At 43.8% G+C, this 24,458-nt stretch overlaps 1 protein-coding gene across 38 annotated transcripts in view; it reads left to right on the top strand.

The window, feature by feature from the left end:
* The first annotated feature begins 520 nt into the window (after positions 1–520).
* RIMS1 (regulating synaptic membrane exocytosis 1) overlaps positions 521–24,458 on the top strand; it is a 304,893-nt gene continuing 280,955 nt past the window's right edge. For all 38 annotated transcript variants that reach the window (XM_088539870.1, XM_088539857.1, XM_088539900.1 and 35 more), the window contains exon 1: positions 521–695. In XM_088539870.1, coding sequence (XP_088395996.1) covers positions 532–695 — 164 coding nt within the window. In that variant the 5' untranslated portion in view covers positions 521–531. The remainder of the gene's footprint in view (positions 696–24,458) is intronic.

Genomic DNA, 24,458 nt, shown 5'->3' with positions numbered 1-24,458 from the left:
AGCAGGGCGCGGGGAGCGGCCGCCCGGAGCCCGCGGCGGCCCCCGCGCCGGCTGGGCGGGACGGGCGCGGGGCAGCGGCGCGGCCGCCCCCGGCCCCGGCGGAGCGGCTCGGGCTCCGCCTCAGCGGCACCAGCGCCCCCTCCTCGGCGGCCGCCGCCTCCTCCTCGCAGCTCGGAGCTCGCGGCGGCGGCGGCAGCCCCCGCCCTCGGCCGCCGCGCGGCCGGCCCGCCCCGCCGCCCTCCGCACGCAGCGCGGCCGCGGGAGCCGCTGGGCGCCGCCGCGGCGGGAGGATGCGCTGCGGGCGGCGGCACCGCGGCCGCGCAGCGCCCTGAGGCGGCGGCAACAAAGGGAGGCGGCGGCGGCGGCGGCAGCAGCGGGCCGGGCGGCTGCGAGCGACCATGAGCGGCTGCGTCTCCGCCTCCTCCGCCGCCAGGACTACCCTGTGAGGGCAGGGAGGCGGGGGGAGGCTGGATCGGCTCGCCTCGCCTCGCCTCGCCCCGGGAGAAGGTGTCAGGGAGAGGCAGGCAGAAAATGTCTTCTTCGGTGGGGCCCCGCGGCCCTCGGCCCCCCACCGTGCCCCCGCCGATGCAGGAGCTGCCCGACCTGAGCCACCTGACCGAGGAGGAGAGGAACATCATCATGGCAGTGATGGACCGGCAGAAAGAGGAGGAGGAGAAGGAAGAGGCCATGCTCAAGTAAGCGGGCGCCCGTCATTCATTCATTCAGCCGCTCATTCATGCGCCGGGCGCTGCGCGGGCGGGAGCGGGCGCTGCCACCGCGCGAGCCGGACGCTGCCCGCGCCCTGCGGCGCCCCGCGCTCCGCCGCGACCCCCCGCGTCCCCGCGGCGGGAGCCCCCGCCGGGGCAGGGACGGCGAGGGACGGCGGCCCTGCCCGCCCGAGGCGACGGGGGCTCCCCTCGGCGCCGCCTCTCCCGGGAGGGGCCGCGGGGTGGGCGCTCCCCTCGCTAAAACTGCGCCCGCCCGGCCTGGCCGCGGGGCTGCCCCGGCCGCCGCCGCCCGCCCAGCCCGTGCCGCCCGCCCTGGACACGGGCGGGCGTTTATAATTAGCAAATAAACGTAATCAGCGGCGCTGCTCGTGGGACGGAGGGTGGCGGGTCCGCCGGGAGGGAGCAGGGTGGTGGGTGCCATGTTTGGGGAGCTGGACCTCGCAGCTTCCGCTGAGCCTCGCGCTGCCTCCCCTTATTTTTTCTCTCCCTTGGCAAAGTGGTGTATGTAATCACATTTTCTAGCCTCCCTCGTCAATAGGAGGCTTCAAGCGTAAGGTTGCTGAATTGCCTGCTGCGAGTGAGGAGAATAAACAGAGTGAAACAGTGTGGCCTGTGGAGGAGATGAGATTTGCTCCTCTTGTGACTCTCTTTCAGGCCTGTTCACTTTGTGAGGGGAAATGGTAGAGTAGGTGGATGGAATATGTAGAAGCCTTCTTGTTATCCACAGTCTCTTCACCGTGTAAGGTGCATCCTTCTCGCGCTGCCTCCTGATGGCACGTATATGTGCTCTTGGAGGGGTCCTTTAGGAGGTGTGACGTGGTCTGGGGGTTTCTTCTGCCTGCATCAGATAAAAGTGCTTGTCAGGCGTGGGTGGCAGCTCTTCCTGGTGGCTGCCTCTAACCCACGGAGACACCAAATCCCTGCAGGCTCCAAACTTCCGTGTCTTTCAAGCAATGAAGCTGGGACTTCATAGTCACTCCTTGCATCGCTGTCTCTGTCCTTTCTCATCGGTGCCTGGATTTGGGCTGCTACAGGGGCTGATGGCAAAGTCTGGTTGCTAGTGCCACGGGTCACCTGAGGCTGGCACTGAGGAGGGGAATATGGTAGCTCAGCCCAAGAGCAATTTGCTGTTCCGTGCGCCCGAGGTGTGGTTAATCTTTGAGGGGCAGTGGTTGAACGATTAAATACCTTGTGCAAATGCACTGTACTAGTCAGTGGGAGGAAATGCAGGCAAAGGATGCCTCTTCAGTTTGTACTTATCAGGAGAAAATCAAAAAGAGGAATAGTTCAAAGCTTCTAAGCTGTGTTTCTCCTTCTCCCATTCCTGTCCTCTGCTACAGCTACTTCTCTATAAGTATTTACCTTTTATTTGATGAAGAAGATTACTCAATTCTATGATGCTGTTGTAGAGCAATGCTATAAATCCTGTAGTCACTGCAAGAATGAACTTTTGTCAGTCAAGACGGTAATTTCTCGGCCCTGTTCTTGTTAACAAGAGGATAATTTCTCCTCCTCTTTTTTCCTCTATTCTTCACTCATATAGTCTTTTTTGAGTTCTGGAATAATACATTGGGTTCTGGGAGTCTTCAGCAGTTTCACTAAAAGATTGTGGGAGACTTTTCAAAAATAATTTTTAGAAGAGGCCAAAAATTATTAGCTCAGCTTATATTATGTTCAGTGGTTTGTGATGCCCAAAGTGAAAGGTTTATCTCATAAAACCATTCTTTTAATTCAAGAGCATAGCATCTTAGACTCTCCAACAATACGAGAAATCATGATTTTTAAATAGATTTTTTTTCTTTAAATAAAGAGCTTTAAACAAAGAGCTTTTTATATTCATAGAAAATATACTGAAAAACTTATGAACCCATTTACTCACTTTAGATATATCATTGGTTTACATAAATCATAGCAAATAGTTTTCATATAGATTATTATTTAAAATATTATAGAAAACAACTATATTTCTAAAATCATTTACTTTTTTATATGTGCAGCACTTACTGCTTTCCTAGAGCAGGAGTTATACACATCTTTCCAGAGGATAATCCTTATAAATTGAATTTTGAGGGAAGAATTTACTTCCATAATTTTGTAGGGCCATGCTACAAATGTGCCAGGCTGCTATCCTGATGACTCCGCTATATTATACAGGTCATATACCGTCACTTCCCCTGCCTATTAACTTCGGAAAAGTTGTTCCGATTTTCCAGACAATATAGCCACCAGTTTTCATTGAAAACCACCTGGCAGAGAAATGTTTCCTTCTGTAACGCCCACGTACAAATCTGGAATGTGCCCTGAAATTAAGGCTCATCTGTGTTGAAAACTAGGCTACATTCAATCCTGGACCGACAGGAGGTCTGATAATACCTGGTGTCTCATGAATCATACGAGCTAAAAAGGGTGCAATGTTTCCTTCCTGTTCTGGCTGTCCTCATCGTTAGCAGTAAAAGTTTCTGAGACAGTATTGGTAACTTTCATTTTAGGCATTCCTCATGGTGATAACGGCAGGAAAAGTTGCTAGTTAAATTGCAGTTCTTCCGTAAGGATGGTAATTTTGTGGATCCAAGGGAATGAAGGCGAGCTGTCTCTCCGAGTGAGCTGCCTGGGTTCCGGCAGTCGCCGAGGAGGCGCGTGTCGTCGGTGACGAGGCCGTGTCCGTCCGCACCGCGGCTGCACCTCGCCGCCTTCCCGAGCGCGCTCCGCACGCCCGAGCTGAGTGTGCCCCTGTAGTGTGGCTCTGCTGACACCCGCACGCGCTGCCCGCCGGGAGCTGCCGCAGGAGCAGGGCTGAGGCCACCGGCCTCCTCTGCCCATTCTGGGGAGCGATTAAAAGTACCCATCTCATCAGGAACTTGCCCTGTTTGTCAGTTCATTGCTCTGCTGAGTTTCCTTCAACAGTTTGTGGCTAAAGGAACTGGCCACACGCCCATTTGGGATAAAGGTTTCCCACCTTTACCGGCCACCAGTAAATGGGACTCCACCATATTCCTGGTGAGCATGAAGACCCTGTCTTCTCCTGAGACTTTCAATAGCAGATTTCAGGCTGTGCTGTGTTGTGTTTTTGGAAGGGAAACTTTGTTATCCTCTTACCCATTCAATGCCTTGGAGCAATGTGTTTGAGGGCTTTTGTGACAGTTCCTCCCTCTATTTATTTATTTATTTATTTAGAGCAGCCCCACCTTGGCATGAGGAGCACTTCGGTGTCAAACAGTTCCCTTGGAATCACCTTTACCTCCAAGGGGCAGGTTCTGCCCTCTGCTCTAACAGAGTCAGTTATCACAGAGCTGCAGTGTCTCTGTATTGCTGAGACGCGGCCTTGCCTCGGTGCGCTGAAGGGCAGCCCTGGAGCAGTGTACGGTGCTGGAGACTCAAATCCACATGAGTATTGCCATTATTATCTGGCGCTTACCTGACAAATACATATTTTTATATATATGTTTAAGTTGAAGTTTGTTTATGAGCAGTTATATGTATTATATCATTGGCTTAATTAAGTATTATGCCCCAAACACAGCATGTGCGAGCACTGCTAGTTGAGTTCCAGGTCTGTTCCTGCAACAGCAGGGATCTGAACTCTCAGACACAGGGATATCCCTTGTAGTTTTGTATTCCTAGCTGAGTTGCTTCCCCTAGGGAAGCCAACAGCCTGTTGACTTCTCTAGAGTTGCCATTACTTAATAGTTGGTGAGGGGTCATCCCAGCACCCTGTTCTGACCACTGGCCAGTGCCCTGGCCTGAATGTAGTTGTGTTCAGGTTTCTAAACCAATAGAGGTATTGGAGGCACTCACTTTCTAGAGCTTCCAAATCCTGAAGTCACTTAGCATTTGTGGGAATCTGTGTATATGGTGAGAGGTCGCCAGGTATTCCTTATAATTTCCTGTGTCTGCTTAGCAGTTTCCAGGCAGAACTGCTAGGTACGTAATTGAAGATTAACAGATTGGTAAGGAGACACCTGTTCCTAACCATTTTTTTGGAGACAGTTTGTTTCCCTCTCTGCTTCTGACTCTTGGACCATGCCTAACACTGGCAGAAAACATTGAATTCTGCCCAAAACACAGTGGCAGCTGCTGCTGCTCTTGTATTTTGAATAGCAATCACTAGAAAAAGAAGGAACTAGGATTTCACAACCTTCCTAGCCTAAATGGCATAAGCCCACCAGTGTTAATTCCCCTTCCATAAACACTAGAGAAGGGAGAGATGGGATCCTTCTCCATCACTTCTGTTGAAACTGGGCCACTGAAGAGAAATGAATGTAAGAGTCATGGGGCCATCACGAGGAAGCCTGTCAGTGTCCTATCTTTAGGACAGAGGATATCTATCTATAATCCCGCTGGGAAGACGAAAGATGAACCAAGGATTCTGGGAATGGCTTGTGCATTTTGCCCTAAGGAATTACAGATGAAATGTATAAATAATACACAAGACTTTATCCTGTGAACCAGGCTCCCTTTTACTTATTTTCCCTTAGATCCATGAATCTCCCTTTCCTTTTCATGCAATGAGACAGGAGTGGAGGATATCCTCACCTGTGTTGCCTGAAAGCCTTTTGTTTGTCTTTTGGCAAGCATCATGCTTGAACTCTGTAGGTGAGCGGGAGCAGAGTGAACTCTGCTGTTTGAGTGGTTTAGGTACCTAAAATTGCCTTTCAGTATTGCATTGCGTCCCTTCCTGACAATGCCGAGTTTGATCCTGGCACTTCACAAATCCAAGTTGTGGAGCGCTTGGTTTTCACAGAATCACAGAATGGTTGAGATGGGGAAGGAACCTTTGGAAAAGTCTAGACCAACCTCCTGCTCAAGCAGGGTCACCTAGAGCAGGTAGCCCAGGACCATGTCTGTTTAGGTTTTTGAATATCTCTAAGGATGGAGACACCCTCCATACTTTTTTTTTTATTATTTTTTTTATTTCCTCCCTAATTTCTGAGGTCCACTGCATTATTTTTCTCCCATCGACCTACAAGTTTTAATTTCCAGTCAGATTCAGCTTCTCCATTATGCAAGGAACCACCGTGCTGCAGGAATGTAGTCATGTTTTTTTGGTGGAGGAAAGCAAGCTCCTGAGCACCTGCAGTTTGACTCTAATTTCCAGTGGTGGGAAAATGTATAAGACTGTTTCATACAATCAATTGCAAACTCAGAAAGGTTTAATTCTGCTTTTTGGGATAATCTATATAAAACTTACATCATTTTGGAAAAATCTGTATAAAATTCTGTATCTGATCGGGACTGCGTGATTCCCTGCTTCCCCCCGCTGGCCCCCGTCAGTTCCATGTATTAGGTCTGTAAGGATGTAGATAGCTTATCAGACCTCTGTATCTCCAAAGAGTTATAATTGTTTATCCCCTCTCATATACACCACAGGCATGGTAAAATAATATGTAATGTTCATTGCCCCTAGCTTGGGGTTTCAGGAAAAAAATGTTATTCCAAGTTATTTTTGGTTTTCACAAAAAACAGCAGAGAAGAAAGGCACTATCAAAATATTGTTATCTAGGTTAAGACAGTTTGCACAAGGCAATGGGATTGCATTTTAATTCTTTGTACTTATAACTGAAATATCATCTTTAAAATATAATTGCATATCAGATACTTTTGTCCAGAGAGAGTTTCAAACAAGAAAGCCATATTCCAAATATATTTCTGGCACAGCTACAGAGGCGAGGAAAACTAGTTGCAATTTTCAGAATAATGACACACACAAAGCCATTCATACACTTGCCACTTTGGAGACTTGAAGAGACAAGGGCATGATGAATAACTGTTTCCAGACAGTTCTAGATTGAGTTAGTACATCTATTTTTGCACTCATTTTTAAATCAGTTCATACCGAGTGTGTCTTATTATTTACAGTGTCAAGACTGTGCACTATGCTTATGGTAAGTGTTGTTGATCCTACTGAAGAGTGGGGAGCACGTCTTATCTACACATTTTTTTTTTTCAGTTACGAATGTAATAAAAATGGATAGTTTCTGAAATTCCCAATTTTTCAGTCAGTCTTTTCCATAATAAGCACTCAATCTTGTACTTGCTGAGAACTGATACATCTCCTGGTAGGTGCTTTTTGGTCATGGACAAACCTAGCAGGGAGCGAGTTGCACTTTTTCATGAAGATAGTGGTTGGTCTAACCAACTATTCCAGATTTTTAGGATTTGTGGTATAACCAGAGGATAGATATCTCTGTGTTGGTTTAGCACTATTTTTTCTTATAATGGTGTATCAAAAAAAAAAATCCAAGTGATTATTTTTACAGTCCTTTTTGAGAGTTGTTTTTGTAAATACTCTATGTGAAGTTTTTTTGGATGTTGTTCATGAATGCAAAAAGTGCAACGTTATTATTTTGGTAGAAGTGCTATTGTATTGCAGATAAGTCTACTACTGCTCTACCAGCGAACAGAGCTCTCTCTTCTGACAATTGCTAATGGGAGCCCCCACGTGTTTGAATGATCTAAGTGTGAAGCATCTTCTCAAGTGTTTCTCTTGGTTACCAATAGTGAATACTCTGAAGTGATCAGAGAAATAAATTATGTGCCCAGAAATCTGTCAACTTCTTATACTATCAAGTCTAATAAAATATATTACATCTTCTTACAAATGTAGTTTTGCCTAGAAGGACATCAGGCATCACACATTTTGTGGCTCTTGTTCAGAAAGATTATGTCTAAGTATTTTGTAAACAATATATTAATTTTAAGGTCTTTGAATGTACTGTTGTGGCTTCAAAATCATAACAATAAACTCAGATTTTGCAAAAGACATATTAATACACTGTTCTGTTTCCAGATATGTAGCAAACCCTATGTTTCATTACACAAACAGCCACAGAATCACAGAATGGTTGAGGTTGGAAGGCACCTCTGGAGATCATCTTGTCCAACCACTCTCTTCAAGGAGGGTCACCTAGCGCAGGTTGCCCAGGGTCGAATCTAGTTGGGTTTTGAGCATCTCCAAGGACAGAGACTCTACAGCCTCTCTGCGCAGCCTGTTCCAGCGTTCAACCACTCTCACAGTGAAGAAGTGCTTTCCTCTTTGCAGTCGAAATCGTTGAATGTTCGCAGAAGTATGGGTTATTCACGTGGAAGTATTCTGCAGGATCAAACCTTTAGTAACAGGACTTTCGAGAGAAATGACAATGAACTGTTTTTTTTTTTTTTTTTTTTTTTTTTTTAACATCTGTCTTGAATTATTGACTGTATTTAGCCATGTTTCTAGTCATTATTTAATAGTATGACTTTATTTGTGTGTATTTCATTACTCTCATAAACAGCATCAAGACCTGAGCAAAACCAGACATGGTAGCTGCCTGATCTTTTTAATATGCTGTCTTTACACAATTTCTTAAATGCTGATGTGTATAAAGAGAGTATTTTTTTCATTTATATTCATTATTTTGTAGGTTTTTAATTAGCCTTTCATGTGAAGTTATTTTCAAAATAAAGCCATTTGCAATTTTGCATATTTGCAATATTAACTTTAGAAGCATTTTGACATTTGACATCAGGAGGCTAAGTTCTGTGCTGATTAAATGAAATTGCACTGATGTAGATGAAAACATAATGAGAAAGCTTGAACTGTAAAAGGACATGAACAAATGATGAGTATTTAATTTAGCTCATAAGTCTCTCTGGTACTGTAATTTACTGTGAAAATTCTGACATTGGCTGAAAAACCTAAACGGAAGTTAAAAACACATAGCTGTTTGGCAGAATGTGTGTGTGTGTTTGCAGAGCGGCGAGGCAGATGGTTGATGGAGTACAGAGTGCATGAGGCCAGGCACTTGGGAAGAAAGGGCACCATTTATTCTCGCTCTCAATCATCCTAGTTTAACTCTATTGATTTTGGTCCTGGATGCAGAACGGAACTGCCACCTCCAAAGTATCAGGGCATTAGGTTTCCATTTTATGGATGAGAATTAGAAAAGCCTCTTGATGTGTTCCTGTGCGTAAGAGCATGGACGCGTGCCACGCGGAAATATGGGCAAGTTGTTTGAGAGGCCTTAATTGCAACATTATGTTGCCTAGCATCACTGGATACGTGCGGAGGGCATTGGTCAGATGTGGTCAGGAGCCGAAATTGGGATCGGGTTGGCCTGCAGCCAGCTCTCCTAGGATCTGACCAGCGCTGCAGTCTCACAGGTTCCTTCCCTGGGCCAGCAAGGAGTGCGGCTGCGGTGGCTTTGTGCCTGCATCGAGTGTGATTAACCTCAGTGGATCTCTGCCTTTAACTGGTGTTTCTGAGAGCTCCCCTGCTAACTGGAAGAAGACTTAGGTGTTGTTGAGTCCAATGGGATACTTCCCAGTAAGCCTTTTATTTTGCAGTAGGAAGCACTTTTTTTTTGTTTCCTCAAAATTACAGTTCAGTTAATCCCCAAGCTTTGCATAAAACGTGAACTTAAGAAATGTGAAAGGAAGGTATGGTTACTCACCCTTCTGATTAAAAAAAACACATAATCGTACAAGAGAAGGCCTGTTTTTTTATATATATAATTTAAGCTGTGTTTTGCATATCCCCAATTTCTTGCAACTTTAATGTATTTTGTTTTTCTTGTGTTCTCCACCAAGCTGTCCTTTCATGTGCTTATAGAAAGGTACGGTATTCGCACAGAGTGGAGATTGCGGTTATATGGATTGATCTTGACAGTGGGTATGTAAAAGTGTGTAAATTCCTTTGAGATTAAGCACACAGTACATTTTTCTTATATTTCAGAGCAAAATTAGATATTGATTTTTTTTAATGTGAAATCTATTCTAAGAATGTAGAACCTCACTAAGATATTACGATTCTTGCATTCTGTGTTTTTGTATTATTTGATATTGATTGTAGTTTGTAAAATTAAAAGCTCTTACATTTGTAAGCAAAATCTCTTACAACTTTTTTGTAATTTATTTTACAAATTTTCTGTAAAACTGCATTAACTTAGAGCACAGCAGGTGCCATTCAAACCATTACAACTTTCATAGTAAAATAACTTAAAATAACTTTAGACTGGACTGACTGCTCTGTACTCTTCTGACTAAGCTATAGGTTTGTTCCCCTGGAACATCCCTTTTTCTGGTGGTGCTCTCTAAAGATCTAAACTTGTCCCTGTCGGAACAGATTTTAACAATCCGTGTGAGAAAGGAGCTGGCAACTCCAGGCTAGATGCCAGATAACAAGATGCTCTTTCCCCATCTGGCCCAGGTGATGTGATTCTTTGCTTTCCTAGGATTTATCCTTTGTGGGCTTGTAGAATCAGTGAAGTTGTCAAAGTGCTAGAACCTCGGGGAGAAGGGCAGCCCTGCTCCCACGTCCTCGTGCTCAGAGGCTTTGCTCTTTGGCAGCGCTTTCAGCCCTGTCCTTAGGGAATTTATGGCCAGGAATGGCTCTGTCTCCGTTTAAGGCTTGCCACATTTCTTTAAAATCAAGACCCTGTCACAGTGATTCATGGTTTCTGTTGCCTTCGGGTGGGTTTCTGCAACAGACTGTACTGGAATTATCACTGAAGACAGCCCTGTTGATTTCATGTGGAAGACAGGGAACTTCCACGTGTATTTTTTTTGGTGTGCCCGTCTATCTGATAACTTTTTATGAGAGCCCACGTTTGAACATTAGGCAAGATAGCTCTCTTGTTACACAAAGGTTGCAGAGGTGGATAAAATCTAATCTTGTTTGGCAATTTACTCGATAGTGTAAAATACCAGGAGCTAGATTTTGAAGACAGGCCTTGCATGCCTGGCCTTCATGAATAAACCAAGCAAATGAGCAAGTAACTTTTTTCAGTAGCTGCCCCTTTGACTCCCATGTCACAGACCAAGAACTGCGTTAACAAGCCAGTTAAAGTGTTTTCCCTGAAATAATATAAAAGTACTGTTCCTTCTAGTGTTTCTAGCTGAGAATACTGGAGATATGTGATTTTTAAAAAATGCGTTTCTTATCGTGATTGTCTAAATCTGGTAAAGTGCTTATCTTGTGACGTGTGAGCCTATTTTATGTGATGCCAGGAGTGAGTACTTCCAAGAACTATCTGCAGAGCTGCATATTTCTGATAGGTACCCAAACCATTTTTGTTACATTTTGTAAACTTGAAAAATGCTAATGTTATCTGTTAATTAGAAGACACTTCAGATTATACCATGTGATACAGTGGGGCTTCCCACCTGGAGCTCAGAGTTGAATGCTAAACTAATTTATGATGCACTTCTGTCTTTTCCTCATAGTAGAGTTTTCGTTAAGGCTTTCAACTTCATGTATCTTCCAGTTATTTAAATCATCTTGATTTGACCTACATGTATTACATATGTAACTTACCTAATATGTATGATATATATAATACATAAGAGCTTGGTTTCTAGTATTTTAGGAACACTTACTTCCTCCTTCCAGTCATTATAATCATGCTCTTGAAAGATTTAAATCCCAGACAAATCAAGTTGGCGTAAAAAGCCATTCTACTCATATGAATATTGTATTTCTGTTTAAGGACAGCATCCTGCAAAACTGCAAGGGAATTGCAAGTGTTTCTGGGCGGCTCATTTGGGGCAGTTATCGTGTGACACTCCTGAAGTGTTGCTGCTGGGACTAACTGGGTGATTGGTGTTCAGGGGCAGGAAGCGCAGAGCAGGAGGGAGGAACGGGGGCAATGAGATATATGGAGGGATGCATCTTGTATGGTCTCCAAGGATGGGATTGAGTTGCTTAAACACAGGTGTCTGGTGCTATTTAAGGAGCGCAGTGGTACCTTTCCTTTTCTTCAGCTGGGCCTCTCTTCCCCAGCAAAAGGTCTCCCATAGACCCCGTGTCACAGACCCCAGGCCTGTGAGGGCATCTTGGATGCTGCAGGGTCTTTCAGACCACGTTAGACACCTGTCTTGAGGCCACTGACTCCCACCTCTAGTTCCCAGCTCTGTTGAGGGCAGGTCCTTCCAGATCTGAGTGTACATGGGGGAGTGGGAAGTTGCTTGCTGTTTTCAAACGGCTTTTGCGAGAGAGGGCAGCAGTGGGATGGAGAGAGCACAGGAATGCGATGTGGTGTCTGTAGCTGCCTGGCACCGAAGGCCCCCAGATACATCATGGGTAGCTATTTCCTTTGCTGGAAGCTGTCCTTGAACAGTCCGGCTTTCGCTGTGACACCAGAGAGCCATGACAAAAGTTTCAGCTCAGCCAACTGATCTGACTCCTTTTTCAGAGTTGCACAACCGGTTCCATTTTGCATCTTCATGGCTGTTGTTGCACAAGCTGGCTACATTTGAAGGAGTTTTAAAAGTGCATTTAAAGTTCCCCTGCTTGTGCTGTGATCCCACATTGACAGTTACGCTGCAAATCCTGGCGTACCAATAATGATAGTTGTGCAGCCATATAATTGGAGCAGTTTTTTATTGACTTAGTTTTATCTTTCTCAGCTTAGAATTTGAGGATTCTGGAGAGTATTCCATGGAATACATGGCTGTGGCACCGTTTTAAAGGACAAAGAAGTGTTTCTGAGAATCTTTCCACCTTTCTTGAACTAGTGCATTGTGGCTGATCTTCTTCTAACCCAGTAACTGTGTTTATTTTTTCTGGTTATACTTCAATAAAATGATTATAAAAAACAGTAAACATCGTGTAGATGCCTGCCTAGACATGTGGCTACACCTAGATCTGAACGTTTTGGCCTTTGCCTTTTGTTTGTCTGTCGCCTTCTCCAAATCCCTCCTTTGGGATTTTTGAGATTGCTTAGAGATTTGTCATTTCTCATATAATGTACTATGGCTACCTGAGGTTAGAGCATGTTTCTTTCCCCATGAGAAGTAGTGCTTCTGGAGTGTGAATGATCGTTAAACCAGCATCAATGACACTGAGATGTTTTGCTTGAAGAAAATCCTTTTTTATTTTTTAGTCACAAGTCTCATGACAGCTAAGCTGTCTTAAATGTTCTCGCAAGGTAACCAGCAGATTCCTTTAATAAGGAGAGACAGCAAAATGACGGGCATTTGGTATTGTTCTGGCAAGGCCACTTTCTGGAAAACCAGTGCTTGCTTAGATGCCACGGGAGAGCAAAAGTGTGGAGAGGAGAACGTGGAAGAGCCGACTGTCGCCTTGTGATGGACAGCAGAAAAGATGAACGTACAGGGACAAGTGAGCTGCAAGCGATGAGAAAGTAAATGTCCCTTGAGGGCCAAAAGGTTGAACTCAGAGTGCATATGGGCAGGTTTGTGGGGATTACAGAGCGGAAAAATATGTGCCAGGAGAGAGATGCGCGGGGAGGCTGTAGTTAATAGGGAGAGGAACCTGAGGAGCTGGGCACGAGGCTGAGTGATGTGGCAGCCTGTTTGCCTGGCAAATACAACAGGGATAAAATTATACAACAGGGATAAAACAGGACTTCTGCTCCCTGAGATTGAGGTAATGAAAAGTGATGGATCCGCTGATAACAAACCTGGAACTTGCATGTTTGTGTGTCTCTGTATTCGAGCTGGAGATGGGTAAGGATGCAATTCAGGAAGAGGTGAATATTTATTTTAAATGTAAAAATAAATAAATTGGAAGGCAAGTAGAAAACAAGGCTCAGGAATACTCAGTGTTGGAGCCAATCTCATGCTTATGAAGGGTGTGAGTCATTAGGTTCAGAAGCGTGGAGTTGGCAGAGCCGCTTTCCCGGCTCCCGGCAGGCTCAGATGGTGTGGGGACAGCATCCAGAAACGTGGAGCGGCTGCACCAAGGCAGGAACTGGACACCTCGGTGCACTGGAATTCAGCAGCCTCAGAAACTCATCATTTGGCAGTATCACTAGCTATGCCTCAGCTGCCCTGCAATCCTGGGTGGAAAGCAGGGCAGTGCAAGAGGTCTGGTTCCTTAAGGAAAGGAATCTCCTCCTTGGATGGCCCTGAAACGCAGCCCGGCCACATCTCAGTGTACTAAACCTGAGAATAGTAATCCCACTTGTTATTTTCCAAAACAGATTCCCAGGACTGTTAACATAATGCAGTTCTACAATTTGGGGGCCTTTGTGATTAAGAATGTTTGGAATTTGCCTTGATCCTGTCAGCACCAAGGAGAGCCCTGCCGCCCCAGGCAGGCCTAGCAGAAGGCTGCAGCAAGGTCCTGCACCAGGAGTTTCCACTCCTGACAGAAGTAACAGACGAGAGGAAGGTGGAGTGTAAAGCACGCAGGCTTATCAGCTGTAAGGAGGAGTATGAGGGTGTCGGAGCGGGTGGGGAGGTGCCACCTCCCTGTGTCTGCCCCGCTCTTGCCTGACGTCCTGGAGCCTCTGCGCTCGTCTGCTCAGAGCCCCAGGGAATGGAGCTTGTTGGTGTTTTTGATTAAAGGTGATTTGACTAAAGGCCTCTCTGCTTCTTGGGTGGACGAAGAATGGAGTTAGGAGAGACTGGCTAAATGGAAAGAGAGAAAAACCAGAGATGCTGAAGTTTGAGAAAGAGGCATAAGTAGAGCTAAGAGACTGAGCAGGTAAGAGGAAAGAGAGATGACTGGCACAAATCACTGTGCAGTGGAGATTTCAATCAAAACTCTCTAGTCTAAATATCCCAAGGTCCCTGCTTGGCTGAATCAGGAGCTGTTTCTTGGCTAAGACAACTATTTCTTTTTTTGTATTTTTTTTTCTCCAGTGGGTGGAGATCTCCCTGAAAATTTGTATGTGTGTGTATTACATATAGTATTATACTGTACTCCCTGTGTGTGTCTATATATGATGGTAGCAACACCTGGCCCATTTTAGTTGCTTTGCGGTAGGTGTGAACGGTCCCTCCCACCCCTGTCACAGCTGAGGCACTGGCGGGTAAGGACACAGGCAGGCAACTCTCTGCTGAAGAGCGGGAAGTAGATCCCAAGTCCCTCGAATCCCTCTCCGGTGCTCAGCATCCTGGAGGGCTTGTCTGGAGGGCTGCTGACACCAGAAGCCATCTGTCTTAGCAGGAAATTTGTAGTGATAGGAGTGGATTTGCGAATACAAAGTATCTATTGCTCATCAACAACACCTGTTTGCTGGTGAGATTGGTGGATTTGCTGGATTTCACTTGTTCCGTGTGCTGCTGAGGAGGGAAGTAGCACGCTGGGAAGCAGCACTAGGACCCTTTGGCTACCTCAGTGCTAGGATGAGACACACGAGTGCGTAATCTCATAGACTGTGTAGTGCCACCTGAGACAGGCAGGTGTGACTGCAGGTCACTGCCTTGTTTTACTCCCCACCCTCCTGAGTTTCAGGGGGCTGCTTAGCTGCTTTTAAAGCTGTTCTCACCATCTGGAACATCTGGCTAGTTCTCCTCTGTTTTCCTCAGTGCCACAGTGAAAGGAAAGGGGTAGAGGACACAACATCTAGATCCTACAGATGTGGCATAGAAATCTCAGCCTGGATCCTGTGCCCTCTGCAAAAGAGCTGGGAAGGGGAAGAGAACAGACTGAGGTGGGGCAGTTCCAGCTGGATTCTTTATTTTCCTTTTCCCCCTTGGAGAAGACCCCACTAAGCTGTCAAGCTTACTTTATTTTTGTAGTTGAAGATTTTGAGATTGTCACGCAGGAATACTGTGGTTAACACAGAACTGACCTTGTCTTTCCTGAGCTGGCCCAGCTCTTTCTTTGTTAGACGTTGAATGAACTATCAATATTCTAAACTATGAAGAGAAACAGATAAGCAGTAGTGTCATCCTGTGTCTTGGCAGCCAGATGATGGGTGTGAAAGAGGCAAAAGGGGGCACTGATGCTACGTTTTAGGGGGGTGATTGCAGCAGACAGTCCATCAGTATACTTAGTTTGGCTGTTTTAGATGGAAATAAAGGTAGAAGGAATTTAGCATGGACCAGGTGTCTGCCCCAGCCAGCATATTCAGGGATGCGCAAGGAAATCTCAACCTGCAATGCTTGTTGTAGCAGTGTTTGCACAACTCCACGAGCAGGTTGCTGCTGACCACAAATAGGCAGCAGCCAGAAGAAGATTTCAAATGTTGGGCTGTTCACTAGCCAAAAGAGAAGAGGGAGATGGGGCGGGAGGCAGGGAGACACAAGTCTCTAGATCTGCCAGGGAAGGAGAATGAAGGAGTTGGGATATTCCTGAGGTTGCAGTAAGGAAGGAGACCACAGTGATTTTCCCACTGGGACACTGTAACTGAATAGTTTTTCTTTCCTTTTCCATCTCTGATTTCTGAAGAGCAGACTCAGATGAGCATTTTAAATCTGAGATATGTTGTAGATCAGTGCTGATGGTTTTGTTTCTATCAGAGTGCTTGGTGTTTAATTTAGGGAAGAAATACAAAGCTGTGACATCCCTATATGGTTTATCAGTGATGTTTTGCTCCAAGGTGCATGTGCTAATTTCAAATCTTTCAGTGTGGAGGAGTTGGGATAGGGGAGTGACTGCTTCCCACGGATGCCTCTCACAAGTCCCTGTGCTTTCAGCTTTAGCCTGTGCCAGCCACATCAGACACAAACCCAAACACCTTTAATAGGCTTTTTTACCATTACGCCTGTTGTGGAATGATGCTCACATGTTCCAGTGGTCATCCTTCATGAGAACAGAGTAATGAATACTGCTCTTCTTTGGGAAGCATGTGTTACTTTTCTTTTCATTTAAATTACTGTGAAATACCTGGAAGGTACCAATTGTCTGACGACACCTGATGTGCACTGCAGAGACCTTGTGCTGGCTTCCAGAGGTCACTAAAATGAGATGATGATTCATTTTCCAAGTCTTTTGTACTTTTTGTTGAGCCTTAATGGTTGGGATTTCTCAGAAGTGCTAACTATGATGGCAGTTTGCAATATAGCTGCTTGTGTACCAGGAATTGCAGATGGTTTCTGATTTTTTTCACAGATGCTCTGAGCTGCCATAAGGCTCAATCTGAGTGTAGCTGGAGACTTCTGACCATCCGCAGTGAGTGTCAGCAGCAATTACCAGCCACTGTCATCCCCAAAACCTGTCTGTGTTCTGTTCGTGCCGCTCTGAGATTTGTACATCTTGATTTGACTGTAAGAAAGGATCAGCCTGGATGCTAAGTGACTGGACAGAGGCTTGAGATGTGATTAATCTTTGCATGATCCCAGCCTGGCCAAGCTGGAATCTGCCTATACCTCAGGTCTGTGTTTGTTCCGTTGAGATAAGGCATCTCTCTCCTTTTCACTGGTTTTCGCTGTTATTTAGGTTGCTTTATAGCTCAGTCCTCTTCTGTGTGTGTGGAAGGTGTGGATAATGGCAAGGCTTGGGCCCAGCGAGGCTGTGGTCTCAGGGGAGGTCTAAGGCACTGCTGCAAGACAAATTACTAATAGTAAATCCAAATAACCAGAATTGTGTTATCAGTTTTGGGACAGTATCTGGTTTGGTTGACATCTGTAGATGGGTCTGACTCCACTCTGCCTACCAGGTACTATATTTGGAGTTCTCCTGTAAAGATTCCTACTTGTTGGGTGACTAAGGCTCATCCTTTGTACAGTGCGGTAATTTCTTAGGACTTGGATACAAATACAAATCATTTGGGCTAAGGAATTTTAAAATCCATTGTATAATATACATAGGGCTAGGAATAGCTATTTTATGATGGTATTTTAATGCAAAGTTAAACATGCTATGCTTGCGGCTATGTTATTCATGTTTGTTGCGCCTAAATTCTGAAATTTCATTTTATTATCTCAGGTACAGCACCTTCTGTGTAGGCACAACATTTTAGGCACAAGACATATAGTTGAGAATGCATTTGAGTTGCTGCATTTGCTTTTTGTCCAGAATTGGTCACACAGGTAGGTGACGCATCCAAGTACTGGCAGTTTGCCAAGACCACATCTAGGCTGTTGCAATCTCCAGATTTCGTTAAAGAAGGGCAGACCCCACTGTCTGCCCCCTGCACACTGTGAGGGTATTTGTGACTGCAGGAAGGTTTGAAACACAACCAGCACGTCCTCACGTGTGGAGACTTCATGCTTCAGGATTTAGTGCTCGTGAACGTTGCCCACTCTGTGAACAGAGAGCATGTTTAGCAGAGCTATATGTGCATAAACGTGCCCTCCATGAGAAAGGGGAGTAGGAGATCCAGACAAGTCTTATTCCATTCAGTCTTATTCCATTATAAAAGGTGGAAGCTACCACTGCTCCCACTTCAGAGCTGCTAATCCTTGCATTGCCCCTTGGCAATCTTTGCATTGCTCAAACTGTACTGCTGTGTTTACTTCTTACATAATTATAAAAGCTTTACACTTTATACCCAAATCATTTTTCCCCTCTAAATCATCTTTATTATGCAATTCAAGGTGCAATTATTAAAAAAAAAATTGGAAATATGTGCTTATTTTTGAAGAGGAGCCCCTCTTGTGCTGGTTGCATGATTGTGAATTTGCCTTTGAGGACTCTGTCTACAGGAAAAAATGTGGCAGAAAAGCTGTTCTCCAGGTTGGTCAGTGTCACCGTCTTCTGATAAACCTTCTGAATGAAAATAAAGATGAGAAAACCTGTAGCTAGAATGTGTTGAGGGTCTTGAAGCACACATGCAGATAAGACTGAAATAAAGTTTGCCAACCCAGTGTAGAGCAATCCATACTACTAATAAACCAGAACACAGCTGATATAGTTCTTCTGATATGGAAGTCATTTATTCCAGTCTCCCCTTCAAAAGTCCTCTCTCTCCAAGCACATGTATTTTTTAAAAATGAAATGGCATGCAAAAATGTAGAACATTTTTTAAAAGATGTTGGAGGGAGTTATTACAAACTCTTCTGTCAGATTTTTCTATAAACAAATGTAATCAATATATAGGAGGCAATTGATTTTAATATCTTTTTAGCCAGAGTAAGATCTGCAGATAACAGTAAGAATAAATGCAGCTCCAAGTTTTAACAAGACATTTTAGAATCCTATTTACATTTTCTGTTAATTTTCTCAATTGTTTTAATTCATTGAAAGCTTGAAACCATAGCCACCCTCCTTCATGAGACATTTAATATGAAAAATTTTCCACTGTGCTTATAATAGAAATCTAAAATAGTTCTTCAAAGGATTTTCTTTTGGTATTTTTTTTCTGTGGTTCTTGTTCCTTAATATAAAATTCTTTTTAAATCATATTCTTTCTAATGTAGAGCTCAAGTTATTAGAATGAAAAGCTTCACTACTTTCTGGTAGATTCCATAAATTTTGTGTTAGTGTATAATAAAGCAGAAATAAAGCAAATCCAAAATAAAAGTTTCTTTTCAAGCAGAGCAGTGCCTGTTTTCCGTGATGTATGGGAAACTACTGGAAAATTTAGTGGCCATTTTAGATGCTACAGGTACACAGATCCTGAAGAGTAATATGCCTTCAATATTTCAATGAGTATCTGCAGCAGAAATTCTTTTTTCCCCACCATGTGATTATTTTATACACGATGTATGTTCTGCAGATATTAAGGGACTTTCCTCATTGATATTCCTATTTAATCTCAGGAGGGAGGGCATGCTGCTGATGAACAAATTTACAGTAAGTTCCACTATACTGAGGATATGTATAATTTTTATACTGATGCTATTTTGACAAAAATAGCAGTTTGTCACAAACTGTTTCATCCTGAAGATCAAAAACCTGAGCTCCAGGGAGCGCCAGAACTGCATCGTGTTTTGGAAGGGGTTGTTGGGCAGTGTTTGGGGAAGTCAACGACCAAAATAACAGAAAAATGCATGCGAGAGTAATGGAAAATAGTTCTTAGGCCTTTTTTTTTTTTTCCAGCTGTGAGGAAGATACCAGTTTGTGAATCTGAAAAATCTGACACCAGCCCCACTTTACTTTTCTGTCTGAATTTGTTCGGTAAAGAAAATGTAGCAATGGGAAGTGCATAGGAAAGATGTAAGTGGAGATGCAGTGTGTGGAGCATCAGGCAATTAGAATTTTTGTGATTGTAATGATTGATCTCTTAACCTGGGATAGTGCTGGATGGTGCTGGATGGTATATGGTATACGACTTTCCTTTAAGTGCATGCAGAGGTGCAAGTTTGTCTTCTTAAATATAGTCAAAAGCAGCTAACACATGGGGCTTCCTGCAGCGAGTAATGTAGCCTAGGTGGGTGGCTGGATATTTGTGCTAGGAGCAGGAAATTGGATTTTGTCATCTCCTAGTCATTTGTTCCATTACTGTTTGAATACATTGTAAAAAATGTAAGAGGTAAGAGATAAGGGTGCTTAATGTTGATAGTTGATGTTGATAGTGAGGGGATGAAGAATGTTATGGAAATAGGACTGCTTTGGACCTTTTAATAGCTCCTTTCTGGATTATTTTTTCTTCATTGAGCTGTTTGAAGATTTATATAGAAGTACAACATTTTAAGAAGTGCTAGATGGACTCTTCTCAATGTTCTTCACAATCTACCATGTTATTTTAGTATTTAGAACTTCTTCATGCTTCCTCATTCAGCACCGAATTTTCCCTTAGATGGGCAAGCAAAATATCCCTAGGAGTGTCTATTTCTTCACAGCAAGGGGAACCTATCTACCTGCCAACTCGCAGCAGGTATGTGGGAGCTGGAAGCTTGCTTATGTGGTTGAGGGGCTGAGGATCCATTATGTGCTTGAGGGGATAAAGCAATGGGAGAAACTTCATCTGCTCACCGTTTGAATGTTTTATAAAGCATTTTTTCATTTTTTAATATATTTATGTATTAACATTTATATAATGTCACATTTAATGATTTTGTGGTATTTATCCCAACAGTGCCTGGTCAATGGAGTAGAAATGAGAGAGGGAAATAAATTAATATGCTACACAGTTATACATATACATATATCTATATTCCCTTTGACTGATTAGACATGAAAGATTGGAAAGAAAGATATCCTTAAAGTGCCCAATGTGCATAATGCCACATTGGGTGATCAGTAGTGACTGCATTCGTTTCCCAGACCTATCTCCCCCAAAACAGAGTTAAGATCCAAAGAGTTGGGTCTCTCAAAACTCAGACAGCACTGAGGAGCTGAAGCATTGAAGTAGGACCTCTTGTCCTACTGCTTTGGCAGCTGTGGTCCATGCCGAAGCTCTAGGGAGGGCTGAGCACCTGGACAAGTATTTCCATAGCTAAATTTAATCTGGTTATGTTTTGCTTATTCTGTAACTTCTGTTTTGAAGGGAATAGTATGTTTTCTGATCTTAAATAAACACTTTTTAAACTCCTTTTTTAAAGTGAAAACCTTCCCTCAGGTGAAGGAAGAATGGGAACACAGCTGAACGTTGTCAGCGAGGCCGTTCTGCTTCTGCGTAGCTAGTAAGTCAGTGCAAACAGGCCAGGGAAGTGCCTGGTGCCAAGCACTGTGTGAGGGCTGCTCTCCTTGAGGAGGGATAGTGCCTGGAGCTGCACTGACGAGTGCTAGGGTGCACGTAGCAATGACCCCACATTCCCTGGATGCAGGTGAGTTACTGGAATCAATTGAGCAAGTAAGTTGTCCAGGAGCATTTTCTGTAGAATCATTCCTTAAAGATTTGGTTCGTCAGGCTCACTTTTCCTAGGAAGGAAGCATTTTTTTCCCCACTAGATGCTGAAAATTTTAACGGTTTAAGCCAATTCCTGCAATACATATATGCTCCAGAATAAGCTGACAAGAGTAGCTGACAATAAATACATATTTTTGGCACTATTATATATTTGTCCAAGCAAAAGCAGATTTTTCACAGCTTTGCAAACTTTCCTAAGGATTCCACTCAACCATTGTGGGTGGTCAGCTGTCTTAGTGTAACTATGGGAATTCACAAAGGACTAAAAATATGTGTAATTAAATGCCAACTATTCTCAAAATCAGGAGTTTTCACAAAAGTTTTATCCACATTGGAGTATCAGCCATACTACAACCAAGTTTTTCATGATTTAGGAAAAGACTGAAGACAGCAGTAAAATAGTTGAGCCTGTCCTTCTGCTGTGCTTGGCAGCATGTACAGAGATCCTAAATCCTCCACTTTCTTCAAAATTGGTGGAGACTGAAATTTCTCAAGAGCTTGTGAAACATGGTGTTGTTGAAGGAAAGAAACACAGCATGTTAATAAGGGGTGCTCTTGTTTAGGCATGTTTTTAAAGGGGTTTATTTTGGGCTACAGTTATTAACTGTATTTATTTTCTCTGAAAAATCCAATCCTGAATGAATGGTGGATATTTACCCTGTGATACATCATAACAAATATGAGAAATGTGGTACATTTTGTGTCACAGGGTCTGCGGAGACTTGCAGTGAAGTCTTGCCCCCTTGAAATGGCTGGTTGTTTTCCCCTGTGACTTCAGTGCAGATGTGGTGTTTCTGCAAGAGATCTGAAATGCTGATGTACTGAATAGCTCTGTCTATGCTGGTATATTAATATTGTTTCTTCCTATTGCCCTAGCTTTGATTAAACTATCACTGTGGTGGGTTGTGGGCGAGGGCAATAACTTACAGAAACGGCTGTGCTCTGCCAGCTTGTGCCTTGGTGCTTTCAGGACCTTAGTATCAGTGCTTATCACAGGCCAAGTCCTTTTGAAATCAGGAAATTAGTTTTGGTACCTGAGTGAAAGCTGAATGATTCTGAACATTTGCCCTGCTGTGTCCCATCCCTATAGACAAGAAGCTGCTAGAGACACTGTGGTCAGTGCTGCTGGGCATGTGCTGGGCATTGCTTTGGGGGACGTAGCTCTCAAAGTGGAAAAATAATTACTGTAGGTTGGTTATTGAGTGAGCAAAAATGACATCTTTTAGTTTTTCTCAGTAAACTCTCCCTCCTTTTCCCTCTGAGGGGGGGAAAAAAAAGTCATTCTACAAGTTCAAAAACATTCATCGGGGTAGGGAGTGAAACTTGCCCAGTCAGGTTCCTAAGTATTAACTAGAGAGCTACGGAGGTATCTTGAAATACACTGAGTTAGTAAAGAGTTCAGTATTTTTATATCATCTGGATCAGCTCTGGGAGAGAATATATCGAAATATCTGGATCTTGATAGCTAAGGCATTTTCATGGAGAGTGCAACTTTGAATCACAAAAGAAAAAAAAAAGGGTTATGAAGCAAGATACGTCACAGATTTTGTGGGGTCTTTCTGTGATATGTTTAAATGTGCTTTATATCATGTCCATGCATGTGTGTTTATTCTTGTAGATATCACCTGTGTATTTGTCATCAACCAGTTCTGAAATGTGTGTGAAATGAGATCTTTGGATCAGGATTCTGTGATGCACAGAATAGAATTTGCAGCTGAAGGGGAGGGAGCTAATAAATCTTTTGGTCAGCATTGCACTTGAGCAGTTCTGCACTGCTTCAGACTTTGAAATCAACCCAACCGAGGTGGCAGCGGTTGCCAGAACTACGGAAATTTGTCCTCAGCTGCATGTAAGTGTTGATATCACCCTGGGCCTCTGGTGTGTCTGCTGTGTCCCGAGGATATCACCTCTTGTACGGGGAGGTGTGTGAAACATCAGTTACATGTGTGCAGAATTAAAACCTCTGCCCGCTGCTCTCAGCCCCAGCTGCAGCGCGCGGGGAGTTTTCTCCTCCCTGGGAACGGGGCTTTTAGGAGCCCATGGCATTTCTGCAGCTCCGTAACCTGGCGCATAGCAATGGAAACAGCTGTTTTGCTTCATTTATTTTATTATTTTAAAAATGATGTCTCCTTAGAGCATACTCTAAGGGTAAAAGAGAAAGGGTAAGCTTCTTGAAGGAAATAGAAAGGGACAGGATAATCCAAATGTGTTTTTTTATGTCCATGGATGAGAGAACCATAATGAGCATATGAAAACGTAGTCTCAAATGCTGCCATCTGTGGAGGAGACATTGGAGGGCTTTTCCTGCCAGATGCCATGCAGCTTAGCCAGCCGTGCCTGGCGATGTGCTAACCTGCCCGCTGTGCCTGCACGCTCCGGGTCCCGCGTCCCTCCAGGTGCACTTAAAGGGGCTTCTGCGGGGCTGCTTCCTTCAGAGGGTGAGTTCTGTTTTGAAAGAAGCCTTGGACTGGGCCTCTAAAGGCAGCAGATGCCTTTCATGTGAGGAAAATGAAAATTTACAGAAGTGGTACCTGAAGAGCAGACATTGGGATTCATCTTTATTCCAATTTTAGCCCCAAAATGCTTTCCAATCCTTGCTGAGGAAGTGTAAGGTATTGCTGTTGCTGCCAGGAAACAGATAGTGGTTTCTTTACATGCAGTTTTGTTAATTCTTTTATTTTGTGGAAGGTAAATTGCTCCATGTGCCTTCAAGCAATCTTAATTTAATGCAGTAATGACTTCAAGTGATTGAAGAACTAATCAGCTACAGCCACCACTTTTCATCTTCCAGCTTAAGAACGATGAACTTGGAGCACTACTCTTCATAGTGTGGCTCCTTGAACTATAATCAGACTGCTTGTGTTTGCACATACAAATTCAGGTTAGGGAGGAATAAATTGGTGCATTTCTTAATTATTTACTAAGAAGTGCAGCAAGCATCAGATATTCTTGTCTAGGGTAGGTCTAACAAAAAATGAGTGCCACAATAAAACTGTGGAAAGGATGTGGAAGTGTTGAATGATCTGACCTTTCCAAGAAGGGATCTCAAGATTTTAGGAACTGCATATGTTTAAAAAGTTATTTTGTTCCCAAATATAAGCTTGTTTTATCCAGTTAACATACATATGTACACTTCTTCCTGCCACATGCATGCGTTTCTACGCATAAATATGTTTTCTGTCCTTTAACATTTACATATAGTCCTTTGAGTACATGAAAGTTCTTAAAGCACACATCTCTGTTGTTCAGAGTAATGACTTTACTTTGAACAAGTCTGTTTATGGTAAGTAAACAGTTTAAGAGTTTATGGAAAGCTTCTTTTCCT

This window comes from Tinamus guttatus, unplaced genomic scaffold (genome assembly GCF_059628265.1).
Source record: "Tinamus guttatus ecotype Peru unplaced genomic scaffold, ASM5962826v1 Tinamus_guttatus_pri_ptg000051l, whole genome shotgun sequence".
In the NCBI taxonomy this organism is placed as follows: domain Eukaryota; kingdom Metazoa; phylum Chordata; class Aves; order Tinamiformes; family Tinamidae; genus Tinamus; species Tinamus guttatus.
The sequence above is the reverse complement of the archived record's forward strand: the minus strand, read 5'-3'. Positions and strand labels throughout refer to the sequence as shown.